We start from the raw sequence: 26366 nt of genomic DNA on the forward strand, positions 1-26366 counted from the left end.
ATATGTGGCGGACCCGGAAGGGGGAATGCCGGAGGTAATGGAAATACTAGCGGAGTTTGGGGACTTTTCGGGATATAAATTAAATGTGGGTAAAAGTGAGGTCTTTGTGATACACCCGGGAGACCAGGGGGAGGGAATTGGGCGGCTCCCCTTTAAGAGAGCAGTAAAGAGCTTCAGGTACTTGGGGGTGCAGGTGGCAAGGAACTGGGGGACCCTCCACAAGCTGAACTTTTCAAGGCAGGTGGAGCAGATGGAGGAGGAGTTCAAGAGGTGGGACATGGTACCGCTGTCGCTAGCAGGGAGGGTGCAGTCAGTCAAAATGACGGTCCTCCCGAGGTTCTTGTTTCTGTTTCAGTGCTTGCCCATCTTTCTCCCCAGGGCCTTCTTCAAGAAGGTAACTAGCAGCATTATGGGCTATGTGTGGGCACATGGCACCCCTAGAGTGAGAAGGATTTTCTTGGAACGGAGTAGGGACAGGGGAGGATTAGCGCTACCCAATCTTTCCGGATACTACTGGGCGGCGAACGCATCGATGGTGCGCAAGTGGGTGATGGAGGGGGAGGGGGCAGCTTGGAAACGTATGGAGAGGGCGTCCTGCGGCAATACAAGCCTGGGGGCGCTAGTAACGGCACCATGGCCGCTCCCCCCCACAAGGTATACCACGAGTCCGGTAGTGGCGGCCACCCTGAAAATCTGGGGGCAGTGGAGGCGACACAGGGGGGAAGTGGGGGGTCTGATGGCGGCGCCACTGAGAGGGAACCACAGATTTGTCCCGGGGAACACTGGCGGGGGATTCCAAAGCTGGCACAGGGCGGGCATCAGGCAACTGAGGGACATGTTCATAGAGGGGAGGTTTGCGAGCCTGGGAGAGCTGGAGGAGAAATTTGAGCTCCCCCCGGGGAACACGTTTAGATACCTGCAGGTGAAGGCATTTGCCAGACGACAGGTGGAAGGATTTCCCTTGCTTCCCGATAGAGGGGTGAGTGATAGGGTGCTGTCAGGGGTCTGGGTCGGAGAAGGGAAGGTCTCGGACATCTACAAAATAATGCAGGAGGTGGAGAAGGTATCGATAGAGGAGCTGAAAGACAAGTGGGAAGCGGAGCTGGGAGAGCAGATAGAAGATGGGACATGGGCAGATGCCTTAGAGAGGGTCAATTCGTCGTCGTCGTGCGCAAGGTTGGGCCTCATCCAATTTAAGGTGCTGCACAGAGCCCATTTGACGGGGACTAGGATGAGTCGGTTCTTCGGGGGTGAGGACAGGTGTGTTAGGTGTTCGGGAAGCCCTGCGAACCATGTACATATGTTCTGGATGTGCCCGGCACTGGAAGAGTTCTGGGAGGGGGTGGCGGGGACGGTATCGAGAGTGGTGGGAACCAGGGTCAAACCAGGGTGGGGGCTAGCGATTTTTGGGGTTGGGGTGGAGCCAGGAGTACAGGAGGCAGGGGAGGCCGGAATATTGGCCTTTGCGTCCTTGGTAGCTCGGAGAAGGATCTTGATTCAGTGGAGGGACACAAGGCCACCAAGTGTTAACACCTGGTTAAACGACATGGCTAGCTTCATCCAATTGGAAAGAATCAAATTCGCCCTGAGAGGGTCGGTACAGGGGTTCTTCCGGCGGTGGCAGCCCTTCCTTGACTTTCTGGATCAGAGATAGGAACTGGAGGCCGAAACAGCAGCAACCCGGGGAGAAAGGGGGGGGGGGGGGATAGCAACGAAGGGAGCACGTCAGCGGGGGGTCGCGGGCAACGACTGCCCGAGGCCATCGGCAGAAAGGGAAAAACGGTTTGGTTGCTAGACTGGTAGCGCGGGGGGGGGGGGGGGGGGGGGGGGGGGGGGTGCGCGCGGGGGAGGGCGTGGGGAGGATTTTCCAGGGGGGATTTGTTGTGTTATAATTTAAAATGTAGTAGGGGTAAATGTTTGTATCGAAAAATTTCAATAAAAATTATTTAAAAAAAAAATGTTATCTTTTCCAGGGAAAACATGCCCAATTTACATAATCATTCTTCCAATTGCTCCACGCCCTCAATCAATTTAGCTGCCAACCTCTATATTCTAACAGCTAGAGTTTTTAAAAAATGCAGATTTCCATTACCCAATTCCATTACCCGAGGAATAAATTGGCTTACCAAATTAGGTCATATCTGTCAGAATGATTTTCTTTTGGGTGCTAATTAAATTGGGTACTGCTAAGAAACCTACCAAACATTTTGGTCGAATTTGAATCAAGTAGGAAGTTATAAGACCATAAGACCATAAGACATAGGAGTGGAAGTAAGGTCATTCGGCCCATCGAGTCCACTCCGCCATTCAATCATGGCTGATGGGCATTTCAACTCCACCTCCCAGCATTCTCCCCATAGCCCTTAATTCCTCGCGACATCAAGAATTTATCTATCTCTGCCTTGAAGCCATTTAGCATCCCGGCCTCCACTGCACTCTGCGGCAATGAATTCCACAGGCCCACCACTCTCTGGCTGAAGAAATGTCTCCGCATTTCTGTTTTGAATTTACCCCCTCTAATTCTAAGGCTGTGCCCACGGGTCCTCGACTCCTCGCCTAACGGAAACAGTTTCTTTGCGTCCATCCTTTCTAAGCCATGTATTATCTTGTAAGTTTCTATTAGATCTCCCCTTAACCTTCTGAACTCCAATGAATACAATCCCAGGAACGCCAGCCGTTCCTCATATGCTAGACCCGCCATTCCAGGGATCATCCGTGTGAATCTCCGCTGGACACGCTCCAGTGCCAGTATGTCCTTCCTGAGATGTGGGGCCCAAAACTGGACACAGTACTCCAAATGGGGCCTAACCAGAGCCTTATAAAGGCTCAGTAGCACATCGCTGCTTTTATATTCCAACCCTCTTGAGATAAATAAATCTCAGGCACAGATTATGTCAGGCACAGAATTTAATCAAAAGGAGTCATATTTATAATCTAGAGACAAGAAAACAAAATAAGAAATGCTTGAGGAACTATTCTACTGAAAGGTTTGTAAACCTGGGTGGCATGGTAGCACAGTGGTTAGCATTGTTGCTTCACAACGCCAGGGTGCCAGGTTGGATTCCTGGCTTGGGTCACTGTCTGTGCGGAGTCTGCACGTTCTCCCCGTGTCTGCGTGGGTTTCCTCCGGGTGCTCCAGTTCCTCCCACAAGTCCCAAAAGACGTGCTTGTTAGGTGAACTGGACATTCCGAATTCTCCCGCCGTGTACCCGAACAGGTGCCGGAGTGTGACAACTGGCAGATTTTCACAGTAACATTGCAGTGTTAATGTAAGACTACTTGTGACACTAATACAGATTATTATTAAATGTGTGGATCAGACGACCAGTTTGGGCAGTGAAACAAGGAGGAACTAAACAGATTTTTGTCAATAAGGATTTAGGGTTAGAGTGCACTTTGGAAATACGTAGTATAATTTGGTGGCCTTAATGGACCAAATGTCTTCTTCCCTGAAATTATTACTATGAAAGACATTAGGTCCTTGGAATCAGAACACCTGCCCATCTGCATTCTACGCAATTATTTCAACCATGTGTGTTCAATCATCGATGATCGACAAAGAAATGCAACTTGCATTTATTTGGTAGTGATTTCCACAACCTCAGAACTTACCAAAGCCCTTTGCAGTCAACTGAATTGTAGCCATGATGTGGAGATGCCGGCGTTGGACTGGGGTGAGCACAGTAAGAAGTCTTACAACACCAGGTTAAAGTCCAACAGGTTTGTTTCAAACACGAGCTTTCGGAGCACGGCTCCTTCTTCAGGTGACTGAAGAAGGAGCCGTGCTCCGAAAGCTCGTGTTTGAAACAAACCTGTTGGACTTTAACCTGGTGTTGTAAGACTTCTAACTGAATTGTAGTCACTGTTGTAAAATAGGCAGTCGATTCACACACAGCAAGCTTCCAGAACCCATGTGATGAAGGCAAGATAATCTGTTTTTTCTGATGTTCAGTGAGGCATAAATATTGGCCCAGACAACAAGGAGAATTCACTGCTCTACTGTGGGATTGTTTACATCCTCCTGAGACAGCAGATGGAGTCTCTGTTTACTCATCCAAAAGACAGCACCGCTGATAGTGCAATAGTGCCTCTTCTTCTTAGGCAGTTCCTTAGGATAGAGGATGACTTGCTCACACTCTTGTCCAATGGGTTCTGAAATGGCTGATATGTTCAATGTGTGATCAGTAGACTTTGCCTCTTGTGGAGCAGGCGTTGGTCGATCGGCTTTTGAAGTTTTGATTGATTGGATTTTGAAGTTTGCGCGCTCATTCCGAAGCCTCGACTTTGCCTCTTTTTCATGTTTATGAAGACGTCCCTCAATGTTAACGTGCCTTTCCACATAAGCCTTCTCCATTTTGTTCGGTCACAAGCCAGGATCTCCCATGAGTTAGAGGGCATGTCTGACCTCTTCAGGGATACTTTAAGGACATCTCGAAGATGTTTCCATTGTCCTCCTGGAGTCTCCTGCCAGGACCAAGCTCCAAGTAGAACAGTTGCTTCAGGAGTCTGGTGTCAGGCATGTGAAATAAATGTCTCTTGCCCAGTAGAACTGGTTTTGAGTGCTGAACGCCTCAATGCCAGGCAAATTAGCTTGGGAGAGGATGTTTCTTTTCGACTGCCTTTCTTGCCACTGGATAGGGAAAATTGTGGTCCTTTTCCAGTGCTCAGACGTGCCGTCTGTATGTTGTCCAAGTCTCCAAAACATTTGGGTGACTAGGGTGACTGCTGCCTGGTAAACCATTACCTTAGCATCAATTGAAACATCTTGTTCCTTAAACACTCTTTTTCTCAGTCAGCCAATGGTTGAACTGGCACATTGCAAGCAAATGATGAATTTCACGTCCATGTCTGCCTTTGTCGAGAAGAGGCTCCCAATACATGGAAAATGGTCCACATTTTCCAGGAATTTGCCCTTGATCTTAATGAACAGGAGATGTTTTGCAAAGGGAGCTGGTTAGTAGAGGGCCTTAGCTTTCCAGGTGTTTCGGAGGAGTCAAGAATGAACTGGAGCTCTGCTTCTGAGTGAACGCGTACAGGGAAACATCATCTGCATACTGAGCTTAATAACTGATGTTTGTTTTGGATTGAAGGCAGCATCGAGTCAACAGTTTCCTGTCTGTTCGGGAGAGTATCCCCAAATGTGTGGGTAATTTGCTGGAGATGAAGTGCAGTATTGCAGCAAGTAAAATAGAGAAGAGAGTTGATGCAATGGCAGTCTTGTTTGACCCCCAATTTTCACTGAAATGTGGTATATGGCAGTTCCAGGAGTGAGGATCATGGCATGCATATCATTGTGGAGTAGGCGGAGGACAATTTCTGAGGGCAGTCATATTTGAGGACACTCCACGGTTGACCGTCAAAAGGTACGCTTGAGGTCGCAAAATGCCATGTACAGCGGTTGGTGCTGTTCCCTGCACTTTTCTTCAATTTGCCGTAGTACTAACTGGAATGTTAACCTCAATTTTTGTGCTCAAATCTCCAGCGTGGCACTTGAGTGCACGATATTCTGACTTAGAAGTGAGAGTGCTACCAACTGGGCCACATCTGAAAATTCACAAACTCAAAAGCCTTCTGCCAGAGACTTAATTTCTGGCAGGAAGCCCAAAGTTATTGGACGAACTGAGCTATGTTCATGTACAAAACGGTATGTGGATGGTCCACTGAGAGATATTTCATTTCAAAGTTTCGTTGCATTTCAGGCTCCAAGAACTACTTTATGTCAGTTATATTTTCTGCTGAAAGAAAATTGCCTTTGTTGTAATATTGTTGGCCTGTCATCCAGCATTACAAAGGCTAATGACATTACTAATGGGTTTCCTAATTAGTCTTAAGTTATTAGATGTAGAAATATCCATATGGTGTCAATAATAATAATAAGCCATAATAAGTACAATGTTTAATTTCACAAATGAGCAGATGCTCCAATCAGAATGCTGGTTTTGTATCAAAAGAAATGAGTAGATTAAAAAATCTATCAGAATAAAAATAAAGCTAACATTCTTCGCAGCATGTCACATCAGTGAGAAGTTGAGCAGCTTCTTAAACAGCTAATTAAGGTTGTGACTAAGTTATAAGTGATGTTGCTCAGTGATGAAGTACAGGTAATGGATCAGAGAATCAGCAATACACATCGGTGATTCCTGCTTTTCGATATCCTGATTAGTCATTACATTGAATATGTAATGCAGCATGGTAGCCTTGTGGATAGCACAATTGCTTCACAGCTCCAGATCCCAGGTTCGATTCCAGCTTGGGTCACTGTCTGTGTGGAGTCTGCACATCCTCCCCGTGTGTGCGTGGGTTTCCTCCGGGTGCTCCGGTTTCCTCCCACAGTCCAAAGATGTGCAGGTTAGGTGGATTGGCCATGATAAATTGCCCTTAGTGTCGAGAATTGCCCTTAGTGTTGGGTGGGGTTACTGGGTTATGGGGATAAGGTGGAGATGTTGAACTTGGGTAGGGTGCTCTTTCCAAGAGCTGGTGCACACTCAATGGGCCGAATGGCCTCCTTCTGCACTGTAAATTCTATGATATCTGGGCGACTGTCCAAATTGATCACTAACTGGATTCCGCTACAACATCTACCAAATTACACTATACATAACATAATAATCTTTATGGTCACAAGTAGGCTTACATTAGCACTGCAATGAAGTTACTGCGAAAGGCACTAGTTGCCACATTCCGGCACCTGTTCAGGTATACAGAGGGAGAATTCAGAATGCCCAATTAACCTAACAGCACGTCTTTCGGGGTTTGTGGAAGGAAACCGGAGCACCTGGAGGAAACCCACGCAGCCACGGGGAGAACATGCAGACTCCGCACAGACAGTGACCCAAGCCGGGAATCGAACCTCGGACCCTGGAGCTGTGAAGGAACTATGCTACCCACTGTGCTATCATGCTGTCTATAGTTAATCTTTGGATCGATTGAGAGACCTTGTTTCTTAAATACTATTTTTCCAGTCAGCCAAAGCATAGAGATAGATACAGCTGCTTATAGATCTGAGATCTTTATGCTCTAATGCCCCAACTCACCTGTTGGGGGGTCCTCTGGCCTCTCGACACCCCATCTCATACGGGCAGGGCACCCCCCAGGCCTGATCCCTGGCGCAGACACAACGTCAGCTTGACACCACCAGCATGGCATCATGGCAGTGCCCAGTCAGGCTGGCAGAGCCAATGTGTCTGGGTGGCACCAGTGCCAGGGTACCACTCTGCCTGGAGGCCAACCACCCAGAGGCTTCCGATCGCCTGCGAGTGCCCCCCCAGTTTTGTAGGGACCAATGCTGAACGCCACCCGGCTTAGGTCCCCTCGATGGGCACGATAGATGTCGGCTGGCTGACTGGTTCTTAGCCTCATTTAGCAGTGCAAGACTGGGTCCCATCCATTGTGGGTAGGACCCAGATTGCTACATCCCACGAGTCCTGGTTATATCTCGCGAGGCTGACTGTCACCGGGAAGATTAAAAGTATGTTCAGTTATCATTTAAAACTGCTAGACAGCAGCACACCTGATACAAATGCTATTCTAGAAGCAATCACTGCATTATACAAAGTATGCAAAGAATTTCTTTCTTCCGAAATCTGTTTACTTGAAACAGTTTAAACAATTCTGGCATAAATGAAAACTTGCAAACTCATGCATGGTTAACGTCCTTTCCACCAATGGGCGAAAAAGAAAGCACCAACCATTTATTTCCTCAAGGCGAAAGTTACCAGCTTACACGGCAACAGTAAATAATTTGACCTTAATTATAGCAAATGTTTAGCTATCCTACTGAAAAATTCCAAAGTTTTTAGAAGGAAACTTTTTTTCTAATCACTCTTGGGATGTGAGCATTGATAGCAAACCCAGCTATTTTGCTGGTGGTCGAGTGGCGAGTTCTCCTCCAAGTCAGGATGGCTAGTGACTTGGAGGAGAATTTGCATGTAGCGATACTCCCATGTGTCTGCTGCCCAAAACAGGAGGAGAATGGGGAAGGGCAGCCTCCGCTGTCTGCTCCCACTGCTTCATGGATGCGTTACTGGAAGTGCCATTGAAGTGTGAGGGGTACAGAGGCAGGTGCTTTTTCCAAGAGGATGGCATTAGGTGATTATCCAACCTCACCAAACAGGCTTTGTTGGAGGTCAAAGAGGAGTGAGCAGCTGGAGTGTGGTGAGGAGGTGATGGATTCAGTGCAAGGAATGGTTCAATGACCTCCCGGGTCTGGCCAGGCGAGTGCTGTGCAACTCCCAGCTGGCAGTCATCATCCTTGCATTTCCTCAGCAGTCTGCAGCACAAAAAATCTCTTGAAACATACAATTTGCAGCGACAAAATATGTCTACCTAAACTCCAATTTGAATCTTCATCTGCACAGACTGGATTCACCCTTAATGTGACCCCGTCCACAGTTGCACACCTCAAACGTCCTGCCTACTTCGTGAACACAGACAGTACTAAGGTTCTGCCTTTTCTCACTGCAGGACAGAGCCTACAACTCCCAGGTGAGGCAGTGAAGTGGCAGTGGAATTGCATTCTTTTTCTTTAAAATAAATTTAGAGTGCACAATTAATTTCTGCCAATTAAGGGGCAATTTAGTGTGGTCAATCTACCTACCGTGCACATCTTTTGGGTTGTGGGGACAAAACCCATGCAAACACGGAGAGAATGTGCAAACTCCACACGGACAGTGACCCAGAGCCAGGATCGAACCTGGGACCTCGGCGCCGTGAGGCAGCAGTGCTAACCCCGTCCTGTCCTAGGAGTTGCATTCTTAGCCATTCCGTCAGCAATGGGCAAGGATGCCCTGGATATTGACAGGGTGGCAACAGTGTTGGTTGTTGCTAATGGAGAGATGGGACGGCACAGAGACCGATATATATATACACCGTCACTTTGCGCTGAGGTTGATGGACATCTGGCTCCCACCGAGAGGGTAAGAGACCTCTCGACAGTCCACGACTGTCTGGAGGCGTCTCACCTGGCACCTGTCTCTTTGGGGGACTGTCACTCACCACAACATGTCCTGGGCTGTTCAGAGTGAGTGAATGTTTGTGGGTGCTGTTTAAATGTGCCGCCCGAGCTTCGGTCCGGTGAGGTGGAATAACCCTACCCCTTTATGAGATCCAACACTAGTTTGTCTATGCATACATTTTGAGGTGAAGAGCAGACGGTCTGGCACGACAACCTGCCCCACCGACCAGCAGGAGCCGCCCTGACTTTCCCGCTCGCTATTGCACTTCAGCACAGGAGCAGAAAACTTTGCCCCGAATGTCAAATCTATTTGTACTCAATTCAGTTCAGTTCAGACCGTTATGTTCATGTGCCTGCATAGCTCGTACCTATGTAGAGTGGTCCTCAGTCCTTTCAGGAGAACTCTAAATTGTAGTTACCCCGATAATTTGCTCAAGAATTTTACTGATTAGGTGCTCATTTGACAAACTGAGCAGCAGCTCCAAATTTAAATTAAATAAAAAGTACTCATTTTAATATGAATTTCAAGCCCATTTTACTCAATACGTGCAGTTTGTACATTCATATGTGATTTTATAGCAAAACAGATTCACTCATGGCATTCAAACAATGGTAGCCACAGCAGAAGCATCCATTTCATGCTTGTGGTGGTTGGGATTAATGTGACTGGCACCAGCGGCTTAACATCTACATTGTAGCGGCAGTAGTAAAGCTGCCTTGGCTGGCAGTCTGATTCAGAGTATGAGCAGGTTTAAGTTACAGCTAAGGCATTGGAACGTTGGCACACAAGATGGTGTTTTATGAGCTACCATCTCATGACTCAATAATTAACCAATTGCATTCTTTGAGCAAGTCACAGTGGTGGGTGGGAAGGAAGCAGAAGGGTGTATCAATGTGCTTGACAGTAGTGTTGCACAAAATGAGACGGTTGCTACACCAGACAATACCCTTGAGCCTTCCAAACATTAGACAGCAAACATCTAGGGGCAAGGTTCCAGTTACGCACTGCCATGTGTCTATAGCTTACATCTGTATCTCTTGTCTGCACAACTTTACTTCCTGTTGTCACAATTTTGTTCCCCAAGGAAAAATGATCATTGATTACACAGCTGTTGTAAGCTGTTCTTCTTATTTTGATTTCAGAAAACAAATTAAACTGAGAAAGAGAATACTTTTCTTAGTTCTCACTGTATTAAAAATAGGTTGACTTTTAAAGTTACCATTTTTAATTATCCCCCCTAATTATCATGCCATGGAGTTAGAAAATAGAAGGGGAAATAGCAGCAATACACGCGGCTTCACAAGTATCTGTGGGGAATATAGTCGCCATGATATCTACCTGTAGAGGTGTTCCTCAGCTATCATCACAAGACTGCTGTATCCTGGGTTCTATTGGCTGATTCAGGTTGCAATCACCTGTCTCCCTACTCCTCTGGCAACCACTCCCCCTTTGACATCCTATCTGTTGCATCATTCACTGCTTTCATTTAAAATCCTTGTTCTATATCACCCTCCTTAATGCCACCCCACATTTCCCACTGAGACATCATCTTTGCGTTCCTCACTCAGTCTCTGTACAGGGCAACATCTCTTCTTCAGTGGTTGCAACCTGAATCTCAACTCTTCTTCTCTCTCCACTGAGTTTGCTGCCTTCCTCTCAAGATCACTTGTTAGGTTTTGCTCGCCACCCCTAAAACTGCTCCATGCTTGAAAGGTTATCCGGAATGCAAAAATAATCTCTGCCTTTTCTCCACTGCAAACTGTCTTTTAAATCACCTTTACTGTCGACATTAAATGGGAAGAGTTTGTGGAATTGTTTGCCACAAAGGTTCAGACAATCTATTAGTCGACTTCTCGAAAACTGCCACAAAAATTCCCCGTTGCCCTTTCCCTGTACATGTATCTCGAGGAGCTATTGCATCTCTTGCAATACTTCCTCTGAATTTAGCACACATCTCCTGTTCCCTAGATTCTATTCCAACAGAATGGTTGATCACTAAGCCCCAAGCTAGCTGATATCGTTAGTGGTTCACTTTATATCCACTGCTCCACTCCTTAAAAAAATTAATTTTGGTCCCTCTATATTGGTAAACTCCTTCCCCATTTTCAACCACCCTTTCCTCTCCAAAGTCATGTCACTTCACAAACCCCTGCCCATCTTTTCCACAATCCTATGTTTGAATATCTTCAATTAATCTTCTGGCTCGGCCACAGAACGGGAAGTACTTTTTTTAAAAAAAGAGTCAGGAAGGACATTCTTCGTGGTTGTGTAAGTGAGAAACTCTCTTTTCTCAACCTGTCTGCAGTTTACGACACAGTTAACCACACCATCCTCCTTCAAGGCCTCGCCTCCATATTCCAGATTGGTGGAACTGCCCTAGTTTGATCCCATTCCTTCAACACCTGCCAAACCAAATATCGATAGAAATGGCCAAACACTTGTAGACCCGCGGCAACAGCCAGAAGACATTAACCACCAACTTGCCTGCAAGAAGTGGGTGATTTCTTTATTTAGCCCTGATTATCTTCCTTCTGCTGAATGAATGTTGAGCTGTGAAATTCTGAGGAACGGTGTGAGGTGGAGCACTGAGTTCAAATCTGGCAGTGCTGGGATTAAATCAGCATTTCACAGATTGACATCATAACCTCCCTGCTTTGCATACATTCAGAGGACATTCATTGTCTTTGTGGTAACATCGACACCAATACAGCATCTGGGGTGACTCATACAACAAATGTATACACAATGAACACCATTTTGAGCTGAAAAGGTACACATCGCACCAGAAAAGACTGAAGGAGTCAAATTTCTTACCCTCAACATTTAGTTACAGCAGATAAATAAAGTTACCTAGACCAGCCAAAAACACCAGACGCAACTCGATAACAAAAACAGGGCAACAATGTTCATCCCTCATCTGATTTCCCTCGAATAACTTAGTCCTTTAACTTCTTGGATAAGATTTTTTTTTAATGGTCAACATCAGCATGTTAATGAATTCTGTTCTTTCCCCAAACAACTACTACACCATGAATAATAGGTCATCTTCACTATAATTTTAAATTGCCCCTCCACCATCACGCTTACTAATCTTGTGAATTATTCAAGTATGAAAGGAAAAAGCTGAATTAAAAGCAAAGCACAGGGATAAATACTCTTTTTTTTTTTATAAATGTTTTTATTCAGTTTTCATATTTTATATTGAACAAATTACAAATTGTTAGGAGAAAAAAAAACAACAAACAAACACGCAAAAATTAACATACATATTTACAGGTAAGCATCTTCGTAGTAGTAACTGTGCCCGCCCCCCCCCCCCCCAACATGTTTATTTAGTTTGGTTTTGGGCCTTAGCTAGCCATCGAACCCCCGTACCGAACCTGTAGCCCCTCCCGCTACCTTCCCCCGACTATTCTTCCTCTTGTACATTGGCCACAAATAGGTCCCGGAACAGTTGCATGAATGGCTCCCACGTTCTGTGGAAGCCGTCGTCCGACCCTCGGATGGCAAATTTGATTTTCTCCATTTGGAGAGATTCCGAGAGGTCGGACAGCCAATCCGCAGCTCTGGGCGGTGCTGCTGACCGCCAGCCAAACAGGATTCTACGGCGGGCGATCAGGGAGGCAAAGGCAAGGGCGTCCGCCCTCCTCCCCAGGAATAGATCTGGCTGTTCTGAAACCCCGAAGACCGCCACTATCGGGCATGGCTCCACCCTCACTCCCACCACTTTGGACATAACCTCGAAGAAGGCTGTCCAGTACTCCACGAGTCTGGGGCAAGACCAGAACATGTGGGCGTGGTTGGCCGGGCCTCTTTGGCACCGTTCACATCTGTCTTCCACCTCCGGGAAGAACCTACTCATACGGGTTCTTGTTAAGTGGGCTCTATGTACCACTTTTAGTTGCGTCAGGCTGAGCCTTGCGCACGTGGAGGTGGAGTTGACCCTATGCAGTGCTTCGCTCCAGAGTCCCCACCCTATCTCCATCCCCAGGTCGTCCTCCCATTTCCTTCTTGTTGCGTCCAGTACGGTGTCGTCCCTATCTACCAGTCGGTCATACATGTCACTACAGTTCCCTTTCTCCAGGATACTTGCGTCCAGTAGGTCTTCCAGTAGTGTCTGTCGTGGCGGTTGTGGGTACGTCCTTGTCTCCTTTCGTAGGAAGTTTTTGAGCTGCAGGTACCGTAGCTCGTTCCCCCCAGCTAGCTGAAACTTCTCTGTCAGTTCGTCCAGTGTTGCGATCCTGTCGTCCGTGTATAGGTCCCTGACTGTCAGTGTCCCCCCGTCCTGCCTCCACCTTTTGAAGGTGGCGTCAGTCAGTGCTGGTGTGAACCTATGGTTGTTGCAGATGGGAGCCCTGTTCGACATTTTGGTCAGGCCAAGTTGCTGCCGCAGTTGGTTCCAGGATTGGAGGGTGGCTGTCACCACTGGGCTGCTGGAGTGTTTTTTGGGTGGGGATGGGAGTGCTGCCGTGGCGAGGGCCCGGAGGGAGGTTCCCATGCAGGAGGCCTCCTCCGCACGCACCCACTCAGCCTCTGGCTCCTGGATCCATCCCCTTACTCGCTCGGCTGTTGCTGCCCAGTGGTAGAATTGTAGATTCGGGAGGGCTAGCCCTCCCCTGGTTTTTGTTTTTTGTAAGACCTTCTTTGGGATCCTAGCATTTTTACCCCCCCATACGAACGCCATGATGAGTTTGTCCAGCGCTTTGAAAAAGGCCTTGGGGATGTAGATCGGAATGGATCTAAACAGGAAGAGGAACCTGGGCAGTACGTTCATTTTGATCGTCTGAACTCTCCCCGCGAGGGAGAGCGGGAGTGTGTTCCATCTTTGCAGGGGGATAAATACTCTTAATTTTCTCTACGGGAGCAGGTTCCACACAGTCAACCTTAAGTCACACCACAAATTTGATGAGATAATACATCTGCATATCAACTGAGCCACTCATGAGTATAAATTACAACTATGGCTGTTAAAATAAGGTACAACTGCATGTTCCCACAGCCACATTCCTTTAGTATTTTAGGGCCAGTCTAGATTATGTGCTATAGTTTCTGCCGTGCAATTTAACCTGGAGATTTTGGAGTCAAACCGAGATTACCACTGAATCATCTGACTAAAGAGTGGAATCCTAAATGGAGGAATGAAGCTTCAGCATTCTTGTTGCCAAGATTATCTTCCATTCAATGCGTTTGACTCCTTAAGGTCTGTCCTGGCTTCACATTTTGAAGATGATTAAAAAGGTAATGAAGGCAGAACTCACATACCTCTATGATTGGGATTGATTCATGACACTTCATTTAAGCATTGAGCACAGTTCAAAGAGTTGTCAATTGCAACTTATTCCAGACCAGACCCTAACAGTGGCTAAGATACTGGACAGAAACCCCAATATTTATTTTAATATAGTAAGACTGTGAGGAAAGGATACTTTGCCCTTTGAATGATTTCATGCAAAATAGGGTATGGCATATTAAAACAAATTTTATCACTCACACAGTATTAAAACATCTTTAACATTTCACAAAAAAAGCTTACAATTACCCATTAACAATGCTAATCAATACAATGAAGCAATAACCCTCAACTGTTATCTTTACTCCGATTCAAACAACAGAACCATCTCAGATCCCAATCCCCTTTTAAATACAGTTACCATTCAGGAATACCTGCTGTAAAGAGATATATGGATACTTAACTTTGAGAAAAAGAGACATTTTGACTGCTTTAAAGGAAGAGACGTGGCCCTGTCAGAACTATGCAGGATCTTGAGCTGAAGTCTTCAGAAACTGTATTCATAGTTTGACTTCCATCTCCAAACTGCTTCTGCAAAATGCATGGTACTCTAGCTCCTCCCATTAACTACATCATCTTATTAATTGCACACAAAGCATCTAATGAACTCCACAGGGAACCCTTTTAATGTAAACAAAAAAAAAAATCCATTAGCCCAAGCTTTTACGGTGCTTTAATTGCACCTATGGCTCGCAAAAAGCCTGTTGCCTTGTAAACCAGGATTTTAAAAAACATTACGGCAGCAGTCATACACACGCTGACTCAGCCTTTTAACCCTTACTGCACCAAATACATCTAATATGTCTGCAATTCCTACATTCATCACAAGCTCAACTGACTTGACTAAAGTAAATGGTGTTCATATAATACTTAAAATCTCCAACGGCCTGGGCTGCCGCCGAAGTGACGTGTGGGCTTAATCCACCTTCAGAGGCTTGGCGTAGCCTTCCTTGCCAACCAGCTTCCCAAGCACCACTGATGTATTTTGTGGGGTTTCTCCCCTCCGTTCCCTCCAGCAGCCCCACGATTATTAGGTTTTGCCGATGTGATCGTTGACCTTGTCTTTCAGCCCCTTCAGGGTCTTGATGAGCCTCGACACCTCGGCCTCGAGTGCCTAAATTTGGTCCCCTTGGTCTGTGGTGGCTTTCTCGGGGTCCCTTGTGGTCGTCTCCTGGGCCTCCGCTCTATTTTGTCCAATGCCTCCTTCATGGGAGCTGTCGCGGTCTCCACTGCTGCCTCGACGGCTGCCAAGAGGTCTCTTTTCATCTCCTCCCTATGTTTTTGGAACTTGGAGGTGATGAAGCACATCAATTGGCCCATCAGCACCCAGGTCTGCACTGGGAGCTCTGTAGGGTCGACGCTCGCCTGTTCCATGCCTCCATGTGTGATATCTTGTTCCAAAGCCGAGGTTTCCCTCCCCTCGTCTCCACTGGCTTTTTGGCTGGGTGGCTGATGGGGGTTTGTTTTTGTGAGGTTTTCTGTACTTTTGGTGCCCGTTTGTAGAGGTTAAAATGTCTTAGTTAACGTTATTAGACAAGAACCACCTTTTGTGCCACTGCTTTGCTCATGGCCGTCACTGGAAGTCCCTGATCAGCCTCGCTTGTAGGGTCTTATTTATTAGCTGAGGAAGTGGCGCATGCCTTGTTTCTGCTGGCAACAGTGGCAGCAAGTACACCCAACTTGACAGGGGTATTTCTTTCAGACTGGAATCATGAATTAAAAGTGCACCGGGGAAAATGATTACTGCAAGAACCTAAATAAATATGTTAGAAGCAGTTTGGAGAAGGTTCACTGGGGATGGGGGTGCTACCTTACAAGGAAAGGGAGGACAGGCTGCATGGGCCTGTATCCATTGGAGATTAGAAGATCGGGAAGTGATCTTAGTGAGACATACAAGGTCCTGAGGGGGTTAAGCTGAAACATGGTTAAGCTGAAACGACTAGAATTAGAGGATTAGAATTAGATGTTTAAAAATAGGGGTTCTCCCATTTAAGGCAGTGATGAAAAGAAATGTTTTTTCTCAGAGGGCACTGAATCTTTGGAATCCTCTTCCCCAGAGAACAAGGGAGTAGGGCCAATGAATTGTTTCTAAGGCACCCGAGGAAGGAGCTGCGCTCCGAAAGCTAGCAATTCGAACAAACCTGTTGGACTTTAACCTGGTGTTGTAAGACTTCTTACTGTGCCCACCCCAGTCCAATGCCGGCATCTCTATGTCATATTTGCTTTTAGTCATACCAAACTTCGTGAAGTGATGTTGGTCGGAGAATTCTATTTTGGGAGGGCGAAGGCTACCATGAATTTTCCCATTAATTCATATATTCGGTTTTCCAACAGAAGTACCCAGCAAGACCTTCAGTGCCTGTCCAGGACACTGAGTGTGCACTTGTGTCTGTAAGTGTCTACTTTCCTCTGTACTAATGTACAGCCCAAGATGATAGTGGAAGCAAATAGAAGGCAAAGTGAAAGTTTTGTACTTTTTAAAAAATAGTTCAACAGCAGGTTTTCCCAGCAATGACTTTTTCCTATTTATAAATCAATTGTCTTTTTTATTTGTACTTAATATTTGACTGATTTGCAATCATTACACAGCGATCAGATTGGATTCAAATCTATTGAGTACTGTTTTTTTTAAAAACCCAAATGTTTGAAATGATAATCTCTGATGTTACAATGCTCCTTTAGCTAAATTCATTGTTGAGCAGATAAGTGCAAAATAATTCAACGTTTCCCCCCAATATTTTAAAAAAAGTAAAATTGCCTAATTCTTTTTCTTCCCCAATTAAGGGGCAATCTTAGCGTGGCCAATACACTTATCCCGCACATCTTTGGTTTGTGTGAGTGAGACCCATGTAGACATGGGGAGAATGTGGAAACTCCACACGGACAGTGACCCAGGGCTGGGATCGAACCCGGGTCCCCGGTGACGTGAGGCAGCAGTGATAACCACTGCGCTACTGTGCTGCCCTTAAAAATAATTCAACTCTTGACATGAAGTGGGTCAGATCAGGACTGAACAGGTGCGCCTCTGTAAACCTTACAATAGTGGAACAACCTACACATATATGTTTAATTCAGTCATTCTCAGGATGTGGGCATCACTGGCAAGGTTAGAATTTATTGCCCACTCCTCGTCATCCTTCAGAAGGTGACAGTGAGACACTTTCTTGAACTGCTGCATTTCATATCGCAAAGGTACACCAAAACACATTTTTAGAGGGAGTTCCAGGGTTTGCCTTTGTCTTGTCCATTGTTGAGGTCAAAGTTGAGTGGTCGGTCCAATCTTATTCTTATTGTGCTTCTTTGTAGCAGCTTGATACAATTAAATGGCTTGCTAAGCCATTTCAGGGAGCAGTTATGAGTCAACCACACTGCTGTGAGGATGGAGTCATGTGTCGGCCAGTTTGTGTAAGGTCTCCTTCCCTAAAAAGCACTTGTGAACCAATTGGGTTTTACAAAAATACAATAGCTCCACGGTCATTACTGATGTGAGATTATTTCAGATTTGCTTTGTGGCTTTCTTAAACTGAATTGAAATTCACAAACTGCTACGGCGAGATCTGAATTCATGCCTCTGTATTATCAATCCAGACCTCTGGATTACCAATCCAGTAGGATAACCACTACATTATTGGTAACATCTTTAACATATAAGCATGAACAACTATAGCAGCTTTTGCATAATGATTTGAAATACCACTTCAAGGAAATCAATTATTCTGCATCTGCAGCATAAAAGGAATAACCTCACTGTGTTACCTACTTTTCCAAAGCCACAGCAATATCCTGAAAGCCCTGTGCAGTTATGTTATTCTTGTCCCAAATTACGGTCCTGTGGAAAGAGATAAACCACTTTTTATTAAATCGCTCATAATAATTTTTAAAAAATTTAAGAGTACCCAATTCATTTCTTTTTTGCAATTAAGGGGCAATTTGGCATGGCCAATCCACCTACCCTGCACATCTTTGGGTTTGTGGGGGTGAGACTTACACAGACACGGGGAGAATGTGCAAACTCCTCAAATCGCTTATAATAATCAATGTATAAAACCATGCTCCAGGGAGACAGTATACAAACAGAAAAGTTTAAGTTGGTACTAACTGATCTCCCAGGGCATTGTTTAAACAATTAACAACTTGGTTACAATGTTTAGCGGCAAACTGCCCTGTTCCTTCACTGCCGCAACTCAAGCGCTCCCCAAGGAAGTTGCCTGAACAGGTTCCCAAGGTCAATCGGAGGACAACTATTGTTGTTAGAATGAACACTGGATTGTGCTGCTATCTTTCTCTCCTCGTTATCTCAACATCACTCCCAAGTCATCAAATTGAGAATAAGCCAGGAATATATAGTTTTATTTACAACATACAACCATATAATACAAAGATCAGTCCTGAAGAATAATATTTACAGAAGTTTAATTGTACCTGAGCTTCGTGTTGATTTGTAGGGCCTTTCCCAGCATCTTCGCACCGATATCTCCCATTCCATTCCCACTGATGTCCACTTTAGTCAAGGAAGAATTGCTTCCCAAAGCATTAATTATTATTGTTAATTCTGTCTTAAGCTTTGAATCTGCTAGTGACAATGACTCTAGTGGCTATAAGGAATAAAGGGAAACCTATTAGTTTGAAATCAAGTTATGAAAGATATTTTTAAAAATCTTATCCATTAGAAACAGTTTCTGGTCGTTCTTACCAATAAGTAACAATGTATAAAAGTTGTCCGCCAAAACAAAGAAAACTACATACAGTTTTACAAGCACAGGGACCAAGCCTGACATAAATATCATTGTGGATTCAGTCTAATTAGTCCACATTCAGATTTCTTGCCCTACTCACTCCTGCAATATTTAGCATAGTATCATAACTTTAAATAATTAGTGTTGCGTCCACAGTGTGATAATTTAATAACATGAAAATAACCAATGACTACTTGAAAATTGATCAAATAATATCTTTGTCCACTTTTAGAGGCGGTTTTCTTTTTTAAATTGGCCACATTCTGCATTTTTTTGCATGGGCAACCGAGCTACGCTGAAGCTTCATTCAACAGTATTCAAGTCAGCCACTGTGAGGCAAACACAAGTCAGACTGCAATTAATGAATCCTCCATGCCCCCTGTTAGAAAACACTTTATCTCCCCTTAAGGCCATACTTCGGTGGCTTCAGGAACTTGTGTGGGCAACCAGTGATATAAACCCACATGCTGACTTGAGTGGCAAAGCGCTTCAGTATTTTAACACAGTATACCACAATCACATTTCTTGGGCTTAAGTTTGTGAAATGATGGCAAATATTCGAAGAAGTCTTTCAGAAAAACATTATTATGGCTCTGTCCAGTAGGATTCAACCAACATCATAAGGGATATTGCTGAAAAGTTTTATTTATGCACAATTTATGGTTGATTGCTGATAACCATGTCACTGTGGAGAAACATTAATGTAATGAATGTGAATTAAAATCAATTGGAACCATTGTAAACCTTGAATGCTTCAAAAGTGCTTTAACAGGCTTGGTAATTTGTTGAAATTACTTTCACAATCAACAGATCGGTCATTTTGATTCCTTCTTTCACAGGGATTTTAATTGAAGTCGGTTAGCTTAGTTGGCTATATGGCTAGTTCATGATGCGGAGTGATGCTAACAGTGCAGGTACAATTCTAGTACTGGCTGAGGTTATTAATTTTAAAAAATAAATTTAGGGTACTAAATTATTTTTTTTCCCAATAAAGAGGCAATTTAGCATGGTCAATTCACCTACTCTGCACATCTTTTCGAGTTGTGAGGGAGAGACCCACACAGGCACCGGGGTGGGGGGGGGATGTGAAAACTCTGCACAGACAGTGACCCGGGGCCGGAATCAAACCCGGGTCCATGGCGCCTTGAGGCAGCAGTGCTAACCTCTGCTCCACCATGCTGCCCTGGCTTAGGTTACTCATGAAGCCTCCGCCTTCTCAACCTTGCCCTTGCCTGAGGTGTGGTGATCCTCAGGTTAGATCACCGCCAGTCAGTTCTCCCACTCAAAGGGGAAAAACAGCCATCTGGGACTACGGCGACTTTACACTGGGATTTCAATGCCAATTTTAGTTATCATCAGTGATTTAAAAGAGATTTTAAATGATTATAGAGCAGCAGAAGTCTCTCTTTAATGGTTCAAATAAATGTTCTTTATCCAAAAGGCATCTAGTGCATGTTCAATAGTTTTCACAGCACAATGTTTTATGAACTAAAATTCACTACAGCAAATACAGTTTGCAGAAGCACATAGCGCATCATTACAGATGAAAGGCATCTCCAAGCAGGTCATCCATCATCAGTGCCAGAATGGATATTCAAGTTCTACATGAATGTGCAATCTCAAAATCAAAGGTTTTATTGAGGTATTATGTTGCAGAATCCTCATGTTTAACAGTGTATCAGTTAGTACAATAATCAGGCCCTTCAACCACATTCTGCCATTCAAGAAGATCATGGCTAAACTTCCTGAACTATTCCTTAATTCTGAGTAACCAAAAATCTATCAACATCTCTTGAATATACTCAACAACTGAGCATCTAAGGCTCCCTGGGGCAAGAATTCCAAAGATTCACTACCATTCAAGTGAAAACATCTCAGTCCTGACTCTTTTTCTGAGACTGTGGACCTGTGTTACTTGCTCCTCAGGCAAGTGAACTATTTTCTCAGCATCCACATTGTCAAGCGTCTTAAGAATTTTAAATATTTCCATGAGATCACCTTTTCTTCTACTAAACTCTGTGAAATACAAGAGTAGTCTCACCGAGGAACTACTGCATATCCTCTGGACAAGTATGTTCTTCCATAGAAAAGGAGTTCAAAACGACACAGTGGGTTGATTTAAAAAGATAATAGTGCAGCAAAAGTCTCTTCAACGGTTCAAAAAATTTTATTTTTCAAAAACTTATCTATTGCGTGCTCAATAGTTGTCACAGCACAATGTTTTACTCACTAAAAATTCCCTACAGCAAATACAATTTGCAGTAGTACATAGCGCATCATAACAGATGAAAGATATCTTCCAGATGTGGCCTCACCAATGTCCTGTATAATTGCCGCACGACTTCCTTATATTCGAATCCCTTTGTGATATAAGCTAACATGTCTTTGCATTCGTAATGCTTGCTGTATCTGCTTGTAAACTTTGTGATTCATGTACAAGAACATCCAGATCTCCCTGAATGCAAACAGATTCCAGTCTCTCATCATTCAAAATCTTCTACTTTTCTTTCCTATCAAAGTGGGACACTAATGGAAAACTGGACGAAATATTCACAACCACAAATAGCCTTGAAACGAAACATCCTTGTTCATTGTAGCTGGGGACTTCTATCAGGCCAAGCTCAAGAGCATACTACCAAGTTACCACCAACACGTCCCCTGTTCCACCAGAGGCCTAAACATCCTGGACCACTGCTCCGCAAATATCAAACATGCCTACCGCTCAATCACCTGCCCACACTTTGGCAAATCTGACCACAAGGCTGTGCTCCTGCTCCCAGCTTACAAGCAAAACTGAAGCGGGAGAATCCGTCAAAGAAAGTCGTGCATTGTTGGTCTGAGGAATCGGATGATCTCCTACGGGACTGCGTAGAGTCAGTGGACTTGGTTAGTATTTAAAAACTCTGCGACCAGCCTGAACGAGTACGCCACTCCAGTAACTGACTTAATTAGTAAGTTTGTAGAAGACTGTCTGCCAAAGAAACAAATCCGCGTGTTTCCCAACCGGAAACCCTGGATGAACAGGGATATCCACTGCTTGCTGAAGTCTAGGTCTGAGGCGTTCAAGCCAGGCGACCTTGACCTCTACAAGAAAGCCAGATATGATCTAAAGAAATCCATTAAAGATGCCACAAGACAGTACCGGACCAAGCTCGAGTCCCAGGCTAGCCACATGGATCCCCGCCGTCTATGGCAAAGTCTGCAAGACATAACGGGCTACAAGATGAAGGTATGTAAAATCGTCGGCTCCAACGCTCCCCTCCCTGATGTGCTCAACGCATTCTCTGCCCGCTTTGAGCCAGAGGTCAGCGAGAGCAAGCCCTCCACCCGCAGATGAACTTGTATCTGAGATCACCACTGCAGACGTCAGAGCAGCCTTCTCAAAGGTCAACCCACGGAAAGCTACTGTCCCAGATGGGGTACCCGGACGAGCACTCAGGTCTTGCACGGATCAGCTGGCGGGGGTATTCGCAGACATCTTCAACCTCTCTTTACAACAATCTGAGGTCCCTATCTGCTTCAAGAAGACGACCATCATCCCTGTACCAAAAAAAAGTCAAGCAATGTGCCTTAATGACTATTGTCCAGTGGCTCTGACATCCATCAACCTGAAGTGCTTCGAAAGGTTTGTCATGGCACGAATCAACTCCAGACTACTGCTCAGCCTTCAACACCATCATTCCTACGAAACCCAGCTCCAAACTCCATGGCCTGGGCCTCGGCTCCTCCCTCTGCGACTGGATCCTGAACTTTCCAACCCACAATCAGTAAAGACAGGCAACAACACCTCCTGGATCCTGAACTTTCCAGGCCACAATCAGTAAAGATAGGCAACAACACCTCCTCCATGATCATCCTCAACACTGGTGCCCCACAAGGCTGTGTCCTCAGCTCCCTACTATACTCCTTATACACCTATGACTGTGTGGCCAAATTCCCCATCAACTCGATTTTCAAATTTGCTGATGACACCACAGTAGTGGGTCGGATTTCAAACAATGACGAGACAGAGTACAGGAATCAGATAGAGAATCTGGTGAACTGGTGCGACGATAATAATCTCTCCCTCAATGTCAACAAAACGAAGGAGATTGTCATCGACTTCAGGAAGCGCAGCGGAGAACATGCCACTGTCTACATCAATGGGAAAGAAGTAGAAAGGGTCGAGAGCTTCAAGTTTTTAGGTGTACAGATCACCAACAGCCTGTCCTGGTCCCCCCCATGCCGACACTATAGTTAAGAAAGCCCACCAACTACTCTACTTTCTCAGAAGACTAAGGAAATTTGGCATGTCAGCTACGACCCTCACCAACTTCTACAGATGCACCATAGAAAGCATTCTTTCTGGTTGTATCACAGCTTGGTATGGAGCCTGCTCTGCCCAAGACCGCAGGAAACTACAAAAGGTCGTAAATATAGCCTAGTCCATCACACAAACCAGCCTCCCATCCACTGACTCTATCTATAATTCCCACTGCCTCAGAAAGGCAGCCAGCATAATTAGGACCCCACGCAAACGAGACATACTCTCTTCCACCTTCTTCCGTCAGGAAAAAGATACCAAAGTTTGAGGTCACGTACCAACCGACTCAAGAACAGCTTCTTTCCTAATGCCATCAGACTTTTGAATGGACCTACCTCATATTGAGTTGATCTTTTCTCTACACCTTGTTATAACTGTAACATTATATTCTGCAGTCTCTCCTTCCTTCCCTATGTACGGTATGCATTGTTTGTACATTATGCAAAAAACAATACTTTTCACTGTATACTAATTCATGTGACAATAATAAATCAAATCAAATTGAACCCATGCTGCTGACCTTGCTCTGCCAGTTGTCTAGCCAAGTGAGCTAAACCATCCCCTCTTTTCTTTGGATAAGAGCCTTGTCCAAACAGTGATATGACAGCCAAAAGAGCAGCCCAAGTAAATTACTGTTGGGAGGAAAAGAGACTCTACATAGGACATTTTAAACCCATTCTGGGGCGGGGTGGTGAAGAAGAGAAGCCGTTGTGTTATAGGCAACTAATATCCTTTCACTTGCATACAGGCTTCTGCTCTGCAATTAGGATAATTTGATCAAATACTGTGCCCGAATCCATTCGGAGAAATAAATGCAGTCTAATCAGAGTTTAATTTGAATGAACAAAAATGTGTTCATAACACTTTACTAAATGAATTATAACATAAATTACAATGTATTCAATAGTAATGTTCCTCAAGGGCTCATGAATGAAATAAAAAAGTAATGTAGCTGGAGATGTAAAGCTGGATCAGAGGAAGTGATTTAGGATAGGATGGCACAAAAGGGAAATTACATAATGTGAGAATTTGTCTATAACCACTTTCCTATGTGATTATGGTAAAATTTCAGAACCATGCAGGGAAGAAAAGACATTCAATCTCTTACTAAGAAAATTCAAGGCCCAGGAATGACCTACAACTTACTTCAAATTAGTTATGATCTTGAAATGTTTGTTTGCGCAAACAGATATTGTTAATGAGCCAATTCTATGCACACTGCATGCAAGAACGGCTGTCAGACATGATCAGTCACTCAACAATAACACAACATAAATTGATTAATGTGACATGAGAGGGAAAACTAATAATCAAGGCACTAACACATGCTCCGTCGTGAAAGTATCAAATGAAACAATACAATGTAAATGGGCAACTGACGAAAGTATGATATCTAACAGAAGCAAAGTAAAAAGCAACACATAATTGGGATTTCTAGAATTCAAGGTTGAGGTTCCATAAGCTAACAAAGAAATTGGGATAGCTAAAGTCAGCATAAAATAATTCTTGGCAAGAATATTCACAAGATGGATAATAGTAACAGTAAATCAAGGGTGCTAATTGGAATTGGCAAGTTGACTCTTATTGGACGAGGTGTTGCTATGGCAAATGCACCACAAAACTACTGTCCCCCACGCTTCTGTTTAATTCATTAAAAGGCACAATGCCTGGACATGTTTCTTTTTGCCTGCAGATGGCAGGTTCCTCTGTATGAATGTATGTAACTTGCAGCAAGCGCATGAGAGCCACATTGTAAACCCAACTGATAATCTTAAAATGGTTGCTAGTGTAATTCTTAGCACACTTGGGATTGTTCAGCAAGTGCTGTAAAATTGTGGAATCACAGCTAATACTAGTCATTGTATTCTGAGGCTTTTAACATTTTTATTCATTTATGGGATGTGGGCATCGCTGGTTAGGTCAACATTTACTGCTCACCCCTAGCTGCCCTTGAGAAGATGGTGAGGATATGGTTCTTGAACTGCTGTAGTCCATGTGGTATAGAGTTAGGTTTAGTGCTATTATAAAGGGAATTCCAGGATTTTGTCTTCGTGAAGGAACAGTGATACAGTTCCAAGTCAGGATGGTATGTGGCTAGAAGGAAAACTAGCAGGTGGTGGTGTTCCCGTGCATCTGCTGCACGTGTTTGTATTGACAGCATCCTTTTTGCATGCAGGAAATTTTTGTTCCCTCTGAAATTTGGTGTTCAAGTCTGCTCTGATGAGTGCAAGCCAAAAAGCTTTGACAGCATGTCTCTTTTTTCAGCAGTAATAATTGTCTTGGATTACTCATGTTATTTAAAAACTGTGACATTAAATGACTATGCAAATTAAACAGAGTAATGCTGACATTATAAAGGGGGCATCCACCTTTGAAATGGGTGACAGGTTAAAGCAGGGGTGAGTAAACTATGCGGCCCACCATGGTCAAGTCATAAAAAAATTTTTTATTTTTTTTTTAATTTTAAGGTTCATGGGGGGGCTATTGGGTTACTGGTATAGGGTGGATACGTTGACTTGAGTAGGGTGATCATTGCTCGGCACATGTGTTTCATGTGAAGTTTCTACTTTAAAATATTAATTAATAAAAATTAATTGCTTTTTTTTCCTTTAAAAACCTTTTATTTTGGCTATTTTAAATATTAATTATTTTACTTAATATACTATGCGGCCCTTTAAAATTGTGAATTTCTGAATGTGGCCCTTGCACGGAAAAGTTTGCCCACCCCTGGGTTAAAGCATGGGTCAGCATTTATGGATTATATAAATGCTCTCCTTCATTAAAAAAACATGAATTAGAAGAAATAAAAAGTGGTGGATACATTAGACATCCTGAAGGTTCTCATGTTGTACAGCTCGGGAAATTAGAGGTTAAGAGAAGTTAAAAGTAAAGTCGCCAAAGTCCCAGGTGACCATAGGCTGCTCGCCCCTTTGACAAGGGACAGCTGATCTGTGGTGATTTAACCAAAGGATCACCACACCTCAAGCAAGGGGCAAGGTTGAGAAGCCTTTATAAATCACCACAGCCGGTAAGGCAATAAGTTATAGCAATGATGTCAGCCATGTGTAATTAAAGTATAACTT

At 44.4% G+C, this 26366-nt stretch overlaps 1 protein-coding gene across 7 annotated transcripts in view; it reads right to left on the minus strand.

The window, feature by feature from the left end:
* Positions 1-26366, minus strand: part of LOC119965968 (F-actin-uncapping protein LRRC16A-like) — a 458632-nt gene that overhangs the window by 151766 nt on the left and 280500 nt on the right. For all 7 annotated transcript variants that reach the window (XM_038797016.1, XM_038797019.1, XM_038797017.1 and 4 more), the window contains 2 exons: positions 18667-18839; positions 18005-18073 (listed from right to left, as the gene is read on the minus strand). In XM_038797016.1, the coding sequence (XP_038652944.1) occupies positions 18005-18073; positions 18667-18839 (242 nt within the window). The remainder of the gene's footprint in view (positions 1-18004; positions 18074-18666; positions 18840-26366) is intronic.

Source organism: Scyliorhinus canicula, chromosome 5 (assembly GCF_902713615.1).
Source record: "Scyliorhinus canicula chromosome 5, sScyCan1.1, whole genome shotgun sequence".
NCBI classification, from domain to species: domain Eukaryota; kingdom Metazoa; phylum Chordata; class Chondrichthyes; order Carcharhiniformes; family Scyliorhinidae; genus Scyliorhinus; species Scyliorhinus canicula.